The sequence below is a fragment of the Anolis sagrei genome, chromosome 4, assembly GCF_037176765.1.
Source record: "Anolis sagrei isolate rAnoSag1 chromosome 4, rAnoSag1.mat, whole genome shotgun sequence".
Classification (NCBI taxonomy): domain Eukaryota; kingdom Metazoa; phylum Chordata; class Lepidosauria; order Squamata; family Dactyloidae; genus Anolis; species Anolis sagrei.
In genome coordinates this window covers 229,592,060-229,609,157 of record NC_090024.1, presented here as the reverse complement: position 1 = coordinate 229,609,157, position 17,098 = coordinate 229,592,060, and the positions used below count along the sequence as shown (strand labels likewise).

General features: G+C 39.2%; 1 protein-coding gene across 7 annotated transcripts in view; it reads right to left on the bottom strand.

Moving 5' to 3' along the window:
• Positions 1-17,098, bottom strand: part of PHACTR3 (phosphatase and actin regulator 3) — a 275,922-nt gene that overhangs the window by 143,976 nt on the left and 114,848 nt on the right. For 5 of the 7 annotated variants that reach the window (XM_067468215.1, XM_060772011.2, XM_060772015.2 and 2 more), the window contains 2 exons: positions 6,805-6,966; positions 3,457-3,534 (listed from right to left, as the gene is read on the bottom strand). In XM_067468215.1, coding sequence (XP_067324316.1) covers positions 3,457-3,534; positions 6,805-6,966 — 240 coding nt within the window. The remainder of the gene's footprint in view (positions 1-3,456; positions 3,535-6,804; positions 6,967-17,098) is intronic. The other 2 variants (XM_060772012.2, XM_060772016.2) reach the window with 1 other exon arrangement.

Genomic DNA, 17,098 nt, shown 5'->3' with positions numbered 1-17,098 from the left:
GTTACCTGAATTTTAGTGCTGTCTCTCTATAGTCACAAGAATAAGATGATCACATTTAAATAGCATTTCAGAGTGCTTAAAACAGGCCCGTAGCCAGGATTTCGTTTTGGGGGGGGGGGGGGGGGGGGCTGAATTTTTTTTCAGGGGGGGTTTCGGGGGGGGCTCAGTTTCGGGAGGGGGGTGAGTCTGAGTGAAAGAGGGTCTAGCCTAGCAAACCTTTTGTATCATTACCCCAATACCTCCATGCATATGGGATATATTGAGTATGGTGATCAGATCATGATATGAATAAACATAACAGTTTAAATAATGCACCAATAAGGCCTTTTCGCAAACCACCATGAAAATTTCGGGGGGGGGGGGGCTGAAGCCCCCCGAGGCCCCCCCCCCCCCCCCCGGCTACATGCCTGGCTTAAAACTATATGTGTTCACTTCAATAACCCTTAAAAATAGCACAACAAGTTCTATTAATATTATGAAGGCTCAGGTTGAATCAGTATTGCTAAGGCAAGGCATTAGTACCCACTTACCTCCCCCACCCCCTGACCATTCACTAGGACCAAGTATGGCATACCAAGATCAGAGTAGCATACCAACACAGAGACCGGCTTAACTTGTGCCATCACTTAATATTATTTGTCTAGACCACTGAGGGAAATAGTGGGAAAATGAGATGGACCTCAATTGTGGATCTAAGAGCATGAACAAGAAGCATTCCTCCAAATACGTAGACTCTATTTCCATTGCAAATGAGAGCAGGGGCTGGCTTGCTAATTATCTCTAATAAGTGAGTCCAAAACCAAGGTGAGAGGCCCTTCCACACAGCCATATAATCCAGAATATCAAAGCAGAACAATACACAATATCTGCTTTGAACTGGGTTATCTGAGCCCGCATTGCCATGTATCCCAGTTCAAAGCAGATAATGTGGGATTTTATTCAGTTGTGTGGAAGAGGCCTGATATTTTTTAGAACTGAGTGTTTCCCTGTTTTCAGCTCACAGTCTTCACCATTATACCATATTCTGGTAAGACTACATCATTCAACTGAGGTATTGCAATATGTGATTGGCACGCTGTGGACCAGGGTTCATGGCCTCGCTCAAATGTTTCTCTTGGGACTGTAAGCATTGCAACAGAGCATTTAAACCTGATGTGGAAACGATCTCTTATCCCCCTACCCACCCACACCTCATTAAGTGTTGGATCCAATTAGAAGGAGAAATGGAGGGGGATCAAGCACCCCACATTGAATAACAGTGCCATCACTCTGGTGTGACAGAAGCTCAAGGGACTTCTAGGATTTAATGCACTCTGCTTAGCACAATATTGCGGATCTGACAACTCTAAATTATTGCACTGGAATAAGGCCTGATTAGAAAAGATTAGGATGAAAATTCTGCATGTTTTTAATTTAATTAGAACAGGCTTATAAACAGGTTATTTTTTTTTAAAAAAGGCATTGTGTGTAAAATTTAAGTGGAGGTTAATAAATGGTGTGCATTATGAAAACCATAAAGTAACCCCTCGAGACCCAAGGCGTCCATTGTGCTGGCAAGGAATAGCATGGCTTGTGCTAGATTGCTCTTGGCAACCCATTTTTCACTCTCTCCTGACTTGACAGCTGCATTGCACTGTAAATTTACTCACTTGAAGCGTTCATTGGCACACATGACTATAACAAAGGCAGAAAAGAAACATAACACCTATTTTTTCCTATTCACCTTTCAAAAAAGAAATATAAAACAAAATACAATCTCAACGTGTTTTGTTTTATTTGATAAGCAAATATACAATATTATTGGTTGATAGCTTAGAAGGTCTGCAAAGTTGAAATAAATCAAGATCATGTTATAAAACTTAAATACTTTGGGTAAGATTCAAGTAGTCCAAGAAATGTTACCAGCATTCCAAAATGGAAGTGTAGAGCATGTTGACCAATATGTATACTGTGGATCTAGTCGAATAAGCAGTGAAATCGTAATCATAACAAAAGGTAGAACAGAGGTAGCCTCAAACAGCCATTTCAATATGACAAATGTAATGTACAATGAAAGCTTATTAGAATTGGGAATGTGTTTTGTACAACATTATGCATTCTCGGGTATAATATGCAGCAGTGGTTCCCAACCTGTGGTCCATGGACCACCAGTGGCCTGCATGGATGAAAATATGGTCAGCGGCCTCACCATTACTACACCATTGCCTCAAAACCACACAGCAACGAGAGCAACTGGTCTCACAAAACTCTCTTATAGTGCTGAGGCAATGGGGATGTTGGGAGGGGAGAGACTGACTACCACAAAAGATTACTACTACCACATCAACTCTAGATTATTCAATATGTTTTTTTTTTCCTGTGGATGAGAATATGGCAACTACTGGGTGGAATATGTTCTGTATCAGAAACTAGAGCTGATGTGATCTATCTAATGCAATTTTCTGAATTAGCACCCCAAATAACCAACCAACTCTAAAGTTGACCAAAAACTGATTTGTAACCCTTTCAGTACTAATGTTGGAGAGTGGTCCCTGGTCAAAAAAATGTTGGGAACCAATGCAGGATGAAATCATACCTTTAACATAAACTGGCACAAAATGATAGAAGCGTTTGTTATCACATAAATCTGAAGACTATCTTGGACTTAGGAGGTGACCAGCCAATATTGCAGAGAATGAAAAAAATTAAGAAAACGCAGAAAGCTAGAATACATTGGTCAAAATATGAGAAATGGAAAGCATACATGTTTGCAGCTGATTATTCAAAGTGCAACACATGGGCGGAGACGTGTAGAAAGAAGAAGAACTTCTTGGCTGAAATCCCTTAAAGAAAGCTTTGGATATAACGAAACACCTTTATTTAGGAAGGCCTCACTCAAAGTTTGAAAAAGCAGATTGGTTGTGGAAAGTTTTAGTGTTTTTGGGTGAGTTTTAAAGAATATACTTGAATCAGTATGTGTTCAGTATGAACAAAAGAGGGAATGTGGCATAAGGCTCTGAGAAAAAATATTCCAACACAATAGTCACATAATATCTACTGCATGGATTTCTGTAGAATAGAACATATAATTTATTGTAATCAATTCATGACAGGTAAAGGGGAAACTGGGATCGTAAAAAGGAAAGCGTCCTTGCAATAGGCATAGTGGGGCAACTACCTCAGGGAGCAGATCTTCAGTATCATGCAAGGGCATTCATTTCAATTGCATGTTTGCTGCAAGGGATAAAGAAAGGGACATCTAAGAATTTCTGCCTCAGATGCCAAAATAACACAGTGATGTGATTAGGGAGGAATTTACTCATTTGCCTCAGGCAGCAAAAAGTATTCAACCAGCCCTGTTCTTGGTGCTGAACAGCAACTGGTTCATCATTGCTGTTTTGTGCTCATAGAGAAGCCCCTTCCAGGTGCTTACAAAAAGGCAAAGGGGGTAAAAACAGGAAGGTTGCTTTCACTTGCCTTGTTCCATAATTTCCAGAAGGCCTTTCTTAATTAGTTCGTCCCGGCCTTGCCTTGAGGTTGTCCTCTTCTCTAACACTGCAAAAAGGGGGTGAGCATGATCAACATGGAACATTAAAGCTGACAGTGCATGGAAATGAAAAGTACAGGAAGCTTGCATGAAGGGGTGAAAGATGTCCAGCATGAATATGACACAGAGGTGAAAAGCAAATGCAGTTTTTTTCCCCTTCTGCATCAGTAAAACTGCATTATGTTTTCATAATGTTTGTATTTCTCCCTTTCATTAACAAAATCCGAACAAACATATGTAGGGATGAAGTGACATTGTCATAGGGTCAGGCTATGAATTTTCCTAGGATCTTCCGCACAGCCCTATATCCCAGAATATCAAAGCAGAAAATCACACAATATCTGCTTTGAACTGGGTTATCTGAGTTCACACTGCCATATATTCCAGTTCAATACAGATAATGTGGTATTTTATTCAGCTGTGTGGAAGGGGCCCTGGTCCATATTCAATGGGTCACATTTATGTTTGTGTTTACCCTGATCTTTCTCTCCATAAAAGAGACTTAAAGTGTCTATGCAAACATGAGACTTGGTCTGGCTTTTTGTCAGTGAATCGTACCCCTTGCCTCTCTTCCAGTCTGTTGAAAGGACTGAACCAAAATTCAAAGACCATGTGATTTAGAGCCTGAAGTTAGTACTAATTCATTTATGCTAAATTGTTAGTGTGAAATCATTACAGAAAAAAACATGTACTTGTTAAATTAAGAAGTTATTAAAATGGCCAGTAAGATACAAACAATAATTAACATTTAATATAAAAACTAATATTTAATATATTAATTTCAGATATATTGAAAACCAGAATCAATTTAATCCATGAGGCATTATGTTAGTCAGAACAAACCAATAATAAAATAAATCTATGAAAGTGTTCATTTTTTAATGAATCCAATTGTCCTCTTACCAACCAACCTTTACTGATGACATTGATGGGGAATAGAAATAGGCACTGGATATAGAAGCAAGTACTGGGAAAAGGTTACTTGAGATCAAGTATTTATTTATTTATTTATTTGCATTATTTCTACCCCGCTCATATCAGCCTGGAGGCGACTCAGAGCTGTGTTAACAAGTACAGAACTGTGTTAACAAGTATTGAACTATTATAACTATGGATAGCTTTAAAAACAAGATGTAAAAATTCATGTGCCTGCCCATAAGTGGCCATGAGACGTGAAAGTTAATTACAGAATTAGAGTTGTTGTCAACAACCAGGAAAGCCAAGTGTTTGTGATTTATCTTATTTCTTTAAGCAATCCATACTTCAATGGTCCCAATGTGGTTAAAGCACAATCCATGAATAGCCAGTGCTTGCCAGGACATTTGAGCCACATGGTTGCTTGTGTTTTGATTTGTTTTAAAAACTATGCTAGACACCCAACTGTGAAAGGTACACTGGAGTATTAACCAGAGCTTTGAAAAGTTACCTGTTTGGACTATAATGATCGTGTCAGATACAGGATTCTGGAATATGTAATCCAAAAGCAATGTTCCCAAGCTCTCATGTGAACTGGCACAACTTCCTGGGTATGTCCCTCTCCGTGGGAGTAAAAGGAGAGGGCTTGAGACTGAGGTTGAACTTGTTTCCATACAACACTCTAGTGTTCAAGAAAATATCTCTCTTAATGCATGATGTTGGGCGCAACCATGATGCCAGTAGCAACTAACACCCAGTGGTCCACACAAGGGCTTCCTATTATGGCCATTTCTCCTGTAATTAAGATGGCAACCCATTGATACAAACACCATAGTGCTGTCTGGGAATTTGCAGAAGCCCCACTTGATTATGTGCTACATTAAAATTTATCCAGCAAGTTATATCCTATGTTAACATGAATTTTGTAGTGCTTGGCATAGGAAATTGTCTTCTACTCACTCAGCTCATTGGTTCATATAATATAGTGTTGTGACCTCTGACTGGCAGCAGTTCACTATGGTTCCAGGTGGGATTCTTTCCTAGCTTTAACTGAAGATACCTACTATTCTCTGGTGGTCTCTCAACCAAGTCTGACCCCATGGAATTGAGATTCAATGTATTTCTTAATTGGCTGGAAATAATGTTAATTTGGTATTATTTATCACCCAAAAATTGGGTTTTCTTCCTATATTTTTCCATTGGGAAGAGAACAGGGAGCCAAAACCTACTGAAGTTTCTTTGCACTTTGAGAAGGATTCACCTGTGGAGAAGTCCATGTGACTTTTCTGCACACATATGTGTTTTCTGAAGAGAAAAAAAATCTTTCTATAGTTTTTTTTTTCAAAACATGTACTTCTGTGCCAAAAACATGTTTTGTTTGTAGAAAGGAAAGCACGGGGTTGTTTTTGCAGAGAAAGACATATTATTTTCTGCATTAAAACATGTTTGTATGCACTGAAAGCATGTTCATGTAGGAAAAAAGGTGGTATTTCCCTACAGATGAATACTTTCAAAAGTACAGGAGTGAAATTAGGAATGGCACCAAAATCTTTTGTGTTCTCATCCAGAAAGGACAATACTGCAGTAATTATTTATTCTTGGCTGTGAGAACAAAGAACATGGAGATGTATGTCCCTATTTCAAAGTGATATGTTCTATTCCCAAAGGCTTTTCTTTAACAGGAGAAAACTTCTTTCCAGAAACCAGATTTGCTCTTTTCTTTTTTGTTTTTCCCTTTTGTGACCTCTATAATTGCTTACGAAAACCAGAGTGTGAGGTGGGGGATGTAAGGGGAATAGGAACCTGGATGGAAGAAGTCTGCTGTGACAGGCCAAAACAAACAAACTGTACACAGGATATAGTATTTCAATTCATAACTTACCATGGAGCTACTTAGTAAAGCCTTGATTGCTCCAAAGCTGCTTGTAAGAATGTCTAAAGTGGATTTGTGGATATTTGTGTTTGTGTTAATCCTTGTACTTATTTCAACTTCTCATAGCTATTGGGCTGGATTTGAAGCTACATGGGATACTATAAGGTTACTTTCTCTGACTACCATGTTTTTGAGTAATTTGTTCTATGTTTCTAGAATTTCAATGCACTCCATATATTTATATATATATTTATAAAAGTGCCAGGGATTAGAAATCTGATTTAAAAGCAAAAACTGAGTTTCTCATGAAGCTTGATCTTGTAACATATCACATTTATCTCTTTTTTTCCATTGGAATGAACCAACATATATCTCGTTTGCTAAATGAAGAGGCATGAATCATCATTTCTCTTATTTGCTAAATACAGCTGACAATCAAGTAAACTGTGGCTTCTTTTGTCATAAAGCATTTCTTGGCCAAACCACTTACCCACTGATGTCTGCTTTAGTTTCTCATTTTTCTTTTTCCTCCATTTCCATGGTTTGAAGATTCTGCCCAGTGTGGCTAGCTTGCTGTTCCGTCGGACAGGAGGAGTCCGAATCCCTGAGACCAGATATTCAGAACGCACTGCAGGGGAAGGATCCATTTCCTCTGAGAAAAGTGGAGAGAGGGAGGAGGAGAGAAAAAAAGCTGATGGTTAAAGGTGAGAAAAGTAAGGAAGAGGCTACGATACAATAGGATATGATGGAGGATGCGGAAATAGGCTCCGCAATATTTCTTAGCTGCAGCAGGAAAGGTGTGAGGTTAACAACTAGAGGTGGCATTAAATTCCATTCAATGAGAATGAGAAATGTTTATAGCTGTGGTCACATTTACTGCAGAAGCCACATAGATCTAGACATAGGGTGCATCTACACCAAGCATGGGAAAACTTCAGCTCTCCAGGTATTTTGTACTTCAACTCCCACAATTCCTAACAGCTGGTAAGGTGGCTGGGATTTCTGGGAATTGAAGTCCAAAACACCTGGAGAGCCCAAGTTTGCCCATGCATGATCTACACTGTAGAATTACACATTTGTAGTTTGTAGAGACACCAACACTCTTTGGCAGAGAAATCTCAAGACCTTGCAAATCTACAGTCCCCATGATTCCATAGAATTGAGCCATTGCAGTTGAAAAAGTATCCACCTTATTAATTCTACAATGTAGATGCAGTGTATCAGAGGTTAGGGGTTGCATTAGCCACTGCCCCCACCCCCCAGGTTTTTGGTGGATTATACATGCACAACACACACACTCCAGTTCAGTAGGGGTAGCCCTGGTTAATCCTCTCCTATTCTACTTTCCCTTTTTGTCCTTGCTTTACTTAAGTTGCAACAAATGGACTCAAAGCACAGAAGTATCTAGGCCAGTGGTTCCCAATTTGACCAGGGACCACTTGACCAGAGACTACTTGACCAGGGGCCACTTTGACCACGGATCACTCTCCTACATTAGTACCAAAAAGGTTACAAATCAGTTTTTGGTAAACTTTATTTTGGGCACTTCTACCCCGCCCTTCTCAACCCCCTAGGGGGGACTCAAGGCGGCTCACAACTGGCACAATTCGATGCCAACAATTCAACAGATAAAATACATAACAACAATAACCACAATAGTTAAAACATTCAATTAACATTCAACTTTAGATTTGGTTTGGGATGCTGATTCAGAAAATTGCATCGGATAGACCACATCAGCTCTAGTTTCTGATACAGAACATATGCCATGGTCAGCAACAGGGAAGGAGTGGCAGGCAGCATGAAAGGAGTAGAAATAAAATAAATAAAATAAATAAAATAAATAAAGAGGAAAGAGGCTCACAGACCAGATTTTCATCCTCGCAGCCCACTGGTGGTCTGCAGCCTACAGGTTAAGAACCACTGATCTAGGCAGTCAATTAAATTCAGAAAGTATGACAAGACAAGAGGGGGCAATGTCTTACTTCTCTTAAACTCAGCACATAAATCCTAAGGTTTCCCTGCTTAAAATGTGTGTTTTTCCTCAATCATAACCCTTACCCTTTTCTTGACTTAGTTACATATATCCTGATTTGCAACAGTGAAATGTTGGAAGATATGCAACTCCCTCCTTTGACCTTAAATGACTTGTAAGGAATGGGGATGCTTGGAAGAAATGTGTTTCTTCTTTCCCATTTTTATTTTTTTCTATTTTACTTTAGTTTTTTGTAGTTTAGTCGGTTTATTTTATATTTTTATGTCATTTTTCCCTTATGTGTTTTATAACATAAAATTACTTTTTGTTGTTTAGTAAAATATTGTTTTTAAATAGTAATGTCTACTAATGCTAGGCGGGGATCAATTTTAAGCCAGCATAAAACTCCATGGAATACCTGCTCAATGGTCTAGCCAAAAACAAAAACATCATTGCTACATTTCCCTGTGAATAGATTTCATTTTTACAGTTCTTGATAATGTATTTTCATGCGCTCATCAATTTCAATAATTGCAAGGGAAACGCGGCTGGGTAGTAATAAAGACAGGCCACAAACACCATCTTCCAAAGAGTAGTGGAGCTCAACAAATCAAGGCTGTGGGATTGTTAGGATCCATCTATATGTGGGTGTCTGCCTATGCATTATTTCTGAAGTGCAGTTCTGGCATCTGTCGCCCACAGTGTCACGAGGCTGAGAATTATAAGGCAATTTGCATACTTATTTCAACAACCCATAAAATTTAAATGAGTGATACCGAACACATTTACAAGCCATTTGTTTCCAGAATAATAACTTCATAATAATTTGTGTTGTCAACACAATGCTTAAAACAAAGTATCTTATAAAATCATTTTATTCTACATGACAAAATGTAAGCATGCTAAACAATTTATTTGGAATTAAATATAGAGGCTGCACTTTAAGAAAAATTGGAATGAGTGATGTGAGCCAAGACTTAGGATACATTTATACCAGGCATGGGCAAGCTTCGGCCCTCTGGGTATTTTGGACTTCAACTCCCACAATTCCTAACAGACCCATTGAATATAATTGACCAAGTTAGTAATGACGGTTGTCTACTCTAAACAGGGCTATGTCTGTATTACTCTAGACAGTCTCAACAGGAATGAAAACAAAAATGACATTCACTCTGAAAGTACGGTATATATTTTTAAAAGTAAGAGAAGTTCCTCAAGTAGAATAAGTTGTTAAATGATTGTTTGTTTACAAGGGAGTAAGTATCATTAAACTCAATGGGGTGCCTTCATATCTAAGATTGCATTGTAAGACTGTACTCCAATCTGCTGGAGAAGAGTTCTGCAGATACCGAGAACTACTATAGAGACAAATAGATCGGTCCTGCAGATAATCAAGCCAGAAATCTCCCAAGAAAACAAGATGATTACATTGAAGCTGTCGTATTTTGCTCATATCATGGGAAAACACTGACTCAGAGGGGGCAATAATGCTTGGCAAGGAAAATCACATTCTAGATCCATGGTTCCCAACCATTGGTCCTCCAGGTGTTTTAATCTTCAGCTCCCACATTTCCTCACAGCTGAAAAGCTGGCTGGGATTTTTGGGAGTGGAAGTCTAAAACAACTGGAGGACCAAAGGCTGGGAACCACTGTTCTAGATGGACAGGATCAATCAGGGAAGAGATGTCCCTGAATCTGCAAAACCTAAGCAGGACTGTTGAGGATAGGGGGACTTCCATGTCTCCTATTCATTTGGCCACCATAAGTTGAAGTTGATTTGATAACAGTTAACAATGATTCCTCTCTCATTTATTTGAAAGTAACTTCCAGTAAAGTCGACAAGTGGGTTGTTGTGAGTTTTCTGGGCTGTATGGCCATGTTCCAGAAGCATTCTCTCCTGATGTTCCACCTGCATTTATGGCAGGCATTCTCAGAGGTTATGAGGTCTTGCAAAGTCAACAAGACCTACTTTTCAGCAGACATACACAAGATTGCATGGTAGCAACACTATCGTGCCAAAGTCCAATTACTTTCAGTGGGAATATTGAACACCATGGAAAGAAAGATGGTGTAGAGGCCTCTTTGATTATGCCTCTACAGCAAGGATGAGGAGTCTTTGGCTGTCCAGATATTTGGGAGTTCAGCTCCCAGAAGTCTCAATCACCATAGTATATGATAAGGAATAAAGGGAGCACTCATACTAAACATTTGGAGGGTCCTCTCATTTTCTGTAGGGACGGGAGCTTGCAAAGTAGCCCCTATTATGTTCCAAGATGATTCCCCAAATGAGCTTGTTGGTGTGCCAGCACTGGCCAGGTCAACACTATTTATGAGTTAGAGTTACAGCTTGCTTTCAACCTGTCCATGTTCCTTTTAGCCTCTTTGTTAAGACCAAGTCAAACCAATACTTGGCAAGCCAAAAGCTGGTCATAAAGCTAGCAGGAAAGGCACCCTTAGTTTATACCCTGAGACTTCTTGATTATTCACTCTTCCCCCAAAGTCTTACCAAATTATTGAATCTAGAATATGTAGCAACAAAAGAAAGTAAATTGTCTGTCCATACTTCTAGGAAAAGGTTGTAAGAAGGAAAATATGCACAAGGCTGGAGTATGCATCTACAAGTATGCTCCCATCACCCCCAATCTCGAACAGACTGAAACTAGATGTTTGGTAGAAAAAATCTAAAGCTGTGCATTATGTTTGCCACTGATATATGTAGTAGAAAAGGACCTCATTTGCCACTTGTTCTTCCAGCCTCTCTCTCAACCTGTTCACTGTCCCACTTAACGAGGAAAACTGTTTAACAGGGAAGTTGGGAAGCCACAAACAGCAGGAAAGATAGCAGGGAAAAACTAGTGGTTAAAATGAAGGTTATGTACTGCTCCACTTGCCTCTCACCTATCCCTCTTTTGTACAGCAGAGGCCAATGTGGGACTAGATATCCCAGTTTGTTGCCAAAATTTGAATCAAGTCAAAGCAGAAAGAGAGAAGAAAAGTAGTTTTGTGTCATTGGCTTTGCTAAGAGATCTGGCATTTGGTTCTGTCCCTCCTTGAACTTTTTATATTGTAGATGACCTCTGACCAGCATTTACAGATTTGAAAACTGGTGCTTGGATTTGCTTGTTTTCTTCTCCTTACAATCATCTGCCTCCCCCCACCTTTGGGCAATATATTTTGAGATTGCAAATTCAAAATTGTCTTCCCTATATTTGTCTGGAAGTGGCTCTGTTCAGAAGGTTTCAGTGGTCCAGAATGTTGTAGCCATACTATTTATCTGGAATGCTTGACTCCCTTGTTCCAACACTTTTCAGGATTATCCCATTAAAAATTCTGGTTCCATCTGTAGGGATGGAAACAATGTTTTAAAATACTTGGGAAATGATCATAAACATTTTTCAAGTATTGAGAAAGCCCTGATGAGAAAATACTGAGCTAGGTAATGGTAAAGGTTTCTCCTTGACATTGTGGTCCAATTCTGGGGATTGGTGCTCATCTCCATTTCTAAGTCGAAGAGCCGGAGTTGTCCGTAGATACCTATAAGGTCATGTAGCTGGCATGACTGCATGGAGTACTGCTACCTTTCTGTCAGAGCAGCACCTATTGATCTTCTCACATTTTCATGTTTTGAACTGCTAGGTTGGTAGAAGCTGGGCTAACAGTGGGAGCTCACGCTGTTCCCTAGATTTGAACCTGCGACCTTTCGTTTGGCAAATTCAGCAGCTCAGCACTTTAACCCACTGCGCCACTGAACTAACAAGAATATATTTGCAATTGAAGACTTAGTTTGCCCAAAATTTACGCATGGTAGTTTGGCACAGAAAACAGCCGTTTCTGAGCAGGAAACTGCTTTTTTCTGCACAGAAAAATTGGTATGAATATATTACTTTCTGTGCAGAAAAAAACCATTTTCTATACAGAAAATGCTCCAGTTTAGAACTTTCCCTGCAAAGTTTGCATAAAGTTAAATTGCACTGAAAACTGAATTCCCTATGTAGAAAGTGATTCTTTCAGTGCAGAACAATATGTGGATTTCTTGAAGAATAAGTTCAGAAAGAGTAGGCTTTAAAACTGATTGGTTATTAGATTTTTTTTCAGAGCAGGAAGAAAATTGATCTGTTGTTGCCTCTTTTGAGAACAAAATCAGTGGTGATGTCTTATTTATTACACAAACCCATAAAACTTGAGATAAAACATTTTCCTATAGGCTTGTCCCAGTTTTCCAAACTTCTGGATAGGCTCTGATTTATATACTGCCACCGCTACCATCAGAGATTTGAGCATTAGGAGTGTTGGCAAGGAACAACATATTATTCTTCTCCAGCAATTACTAGCCATTCCACAGCCTTGGAATTTTTGGTTACACTAGCTACTGATCTTTAAACTGGGTTGTTGATAAAGAAGTTTCAACTGACTGGCTACTGTTATTTCATTTTTATTGATGTTCTGCAGCTGTACTTTTAATTTGTTTTATTGTGACTTTTTATTTGTATTTTGTTGCTTATTGTTGAATTTTATGGCACCTTGGGTGCCATTTTTGGCAGAAAGGGAAGATAGCAATTTAATAAAAGAAGAAATAATTCAAACATCTAGTAACAGAAGACTAACAGAGCTTGCCAGTAGTCCCAGACAAGTAAAGTTGTTCCATTTCTTCACCTACAAAATATCAAAGGCTAAAAAGAGCAGAGCTCGAACACAGAATCTTCTAAATCCAAGGTATGAGTTCTAACCATGGACCTTGAATGATTTGTCAATATTGCCATGCCAATCAAAAGTGTTTTCTTGAACTGGTTAGAACATAGAATTGCCATTTTCAGTCTTTTAAATGGCAGAGATTGAGTTTCAGACTTTATGCATGCAATTCTATCATGGAACTGTAGTTTCTTGTTAAAATTGACATTTTCTGCACTCACTATAGATGCTTTTTACAATTACAACTTCCAAGATCCTCAATGCCAACCAAGGCATTGGGAATTTTACTTCAAAACAATACATTTCCCAGCTTTGAAAGAAGTATGGTAGCAACAAGACACTTACTCAACACAAAAATAAGCTATCGGGTATGTTGCACTACAGGCAAGGTCTCAATTTGGCTGGAGGACTATTCTACAGTGTATTAAATATAAGGATTAATCAGTCCCAAAATCTGAGTTTTGTATTTGCTAGGAAAGGCAATGCCACCTTCACGCTTGGACTCTGCTGTTGGGTTCACTGGCACACATTTTCCAGACACTGCACCAGCCCTCAGCTATAAGTATATCACCAGAACTTCATCCATTGCCTTTGTCTGAAGAGTTTCTCATGCATGTAAGTGGATACTAGATGAGGTGGCTGGTTTCTGGTGACATCTTGGCAGGTTGCTGACCCTACAATTCATCGATCGAGGATTGAGGGTGGTTTGCTTCTGCAAGCTGCCTTAAGTATCACGCCAGCAGGTTTGGCTGCAAGTCTCTTGAGACACATTAAATGGTGACAACACTGTTTGATGCTGGAAGACAAAAGTCAGGGGCAGGTCAATAATTCACCTCATGCAATCTTATCCTGAATATATTTACGAGAACCTTCCTCAAATCTGACTGCAGTAAACTGCTGCAACATCCATGACACTTTATCATCACAGCCAGAAAGACAGAAGAAAAATGCAGAATTCTCTTCCAGCCATATGGTACATTGTCCCTTCCCAGATTTAGGCTTTACTGCAGAATTCACACATTTTTGTACCCTGTGATAAACTGGAATTGCCACAGGGGTATAAAATATCCCTGAAGATAATTCAACACAATGTTTTATACAACCTGGATATGGGTTGACCCAACTATAATAATCAAAACTCTAGGTCTCATATTTACACACCAAACAATCAGTTCCAATACAATAGTTGATAGTCATTGCTGCACTTAAATGATTGTGGTTCCTCCTATAATTTTGCTCTATATGAAATGATATTTCTTGTGAGTGATTCAGTTGTAAGCCAAATTTTCTTCTAACCTTTCTACTTGAGAGAGCTGTGATTTGAGCTATTTTTTTGTCAATTTTCATTCCTCGTTTCTAATGTGCATAATGCAATTTACAATTGCAATTGTAAATTCCTTCAGGGAACAGAAGGGGTGCTGATGCTGAAATCCATATTCGCCATTTTAGCTCAATTTTTAAAAATCTGAACTGCAACTGTTCTTCAGGATATTTAGCGAGATAATTTCCATCACCTCCCTCTTAAATAGAGAAGCCAGGATTTGAATTTTGGGCCCTCTGAATTGCAAAGCATGTAGTTTACCTTCCATGCTAGGGTTTGCCCTCTATATCAGTGGTTCTCAACCTGTGGGTCCCCAGGTGTTTTGGCTTACAACTTCCAGAAATCCCAGCCAGTTTACCAGCTGTTAGGATTTCTGGGAGTTGAAGGCCAAAACACACAGGTTGAGAACCATTGCTCTATATCCTTGGCAAACGTCAGGTTCTCAGTTCTTCATTTTGTCCTTTGCTTGTTAATGTCACATTCATTTCAGAATGCATTTAATAACATAGTTACAAATACACTGTTGAAAGCCCGCTCTTGTCAGTTTCTAAAAGCAGGGAAGTTTCTAAACAACAGGGAAGGATAGCGGGGAATCTAAAGGGCAATGTGTGCAGAATAGAAGGCAAGGATTTCCAAGGGGCTAGGAGACAAAAGACAGTGCAAAAACAAAACAACATCCTTTTATTAACTATTTAAAAGAAGAAAAGAAACTAAAAATGGTTTTTATAGCATTAAGAGAAAATTAGTAGTGCAGGAATGTGGGAATAACAAGAAAAGGAAAAAAATGGAGAAGTTAGTAACAAGGATAACAGGATCCCCAGTGATATCCAAGGGATCCTGGGAAGTTAATCTACCAGATTTATGACAAAAGGGATAGATTTTTTGAATAAGATTAAGACAACAGAGACAGGGTAGAATCCGTTAATTAGGGCTTTCTATTTTCCATTTCTCAACCTTTCTACCTCCTTTGTTTTGAAACACTGTCCACCCACTTTTTTTATTCTTCTGTTTTAGATTGACAAGCTGGAATGTGTCCGGAGGAGGGCAACTAAAATGATCAAGGGTCTGGAGAACAAACCCTATGAGGAGCAACTTAAAGAGTTGGGCATGTTTAGCCTGCAGAAGAGAAGACTGAGGGGAGACATGATGGCCATGTATAAATATGTGAGGGGAAGTTATAGGGAGGAGGGAGCAAGCTGCTGCCCTGGAGACTAGGATGCAGAACAATAGCTTCAAACTATAGGAAAGGAGATTCCACTTGAACATTAGGAAGAACTTCCTAACTGACAGCTGTTCAGCAGTGGAACTCTCTACCCCGAAGTTTGGTGGAGGCTCCTTCTGTGGAGGCTTTTAAGCAGAGGCTGGGTGGCTATCTGTTGGGGTGGTTTGAACAAAATTTTCCTGCTTCTTGGCAGGGGGTTGGACTGAATGGCCCACAAGCTCTCTTACAACTCTATGATTCTATGATTAGAAAAGAAATGTTCTCTCCCCCCCCCCCCTTTCCTTTCTTAACATCATAGAAACCCTTTTGTATTAGATAACAATGGAAGAAAAGATGCTAGATTTTAAATGCCCCTGTTCTATATCCACTCTTGTACTTTTCTCCATTCCTCATATCTTTGCAATAAAATTATATGAAAACAATTAAACAAAAGATTTTGGACTGCAGTGTCTTGAATTCCCATTTGTGACTCTCTTCTGCCATTTCTGAAGTTTGTGGCATTGAATTTAAGACTGGTGGAGGGGTTTTTTTTTTTTTTTGTCTTTTGCAATAAACAAACCATGGCCACTGCACTCTTCTAGATAACTTGAAACAGGAGGAGGATGGGAGAGTGATACCTTCTAAAATACTGTTCTCTTCTCCTACAAGCGTTCTTATCTGGAGGAGTACCGTCAAGAGGAGGAATCAATTAGTCCTGTTACTTTTTTATAAAGAATAATCAATCTGTTGCTATGCCTACAAGGATCATAGGAACTTTTTACAGAAAGATTCAGAGGCAGTTGCTCAGGTGTTTCAACAGCCATTGTAGTTGAAATTTTTCACCTACATCTCCACAGGGATAATACACAGCCCTGAAAAAGTGCTCTCTTTGCCACATTATTTCCCATTCCTTTCGTAGGTTTTTTGGCTATATGCTATTCACAAGGATGGTGATTCATTGACACAGCACCATCAGTACATTTACAGGAAAAATGAGAAAAAAATAATAGGTCCCTACCCAAGGAGTTTAAAATACAGACTTATAAAGTTTTCTCAAAGGTAAAATGCAGAGGAAGGAAACTGAAAAGTAATAAAGGATGAATGTATGAGTTTCACATACTTGGGCATTACTTCATTGTGCATTAGGTGCTAAGATGATAAAATCCAGACCTGACTGGCCCTACTATTAGGCAGAGTGTGGTGGTTGGCCAAGACAGCAAATTTTGGATGTCATGAAAGGACAAAAGAGTGTAACTTACAGTATCTGTTTATATCCTGATTCCCCCCCCCCCCCAAGGAACACAAGATGCCCTAAATGGCTCTCCCTTTTCCTACTATATCTTCAATGCAGCCTTGTGAGGCAGATTAGACTGTGTGCATTTTGCAATGTGTGTCTGGTTGAAGCTCACCTAGTGAGACTAGAAGATTCCAGTACCACCATGATACACTGTCTCCCTGACTATATGATTGTATCCTTTGAGATCCTTAGAGAAGTGTTCTCTCTAGAAACCTTTAGGTCCTCTTGTATGACAAGAAAATGTTGACCACAAAGCCACCCTGGAGGACCTACAGACTACTGAAGATAATGTTTTATATCA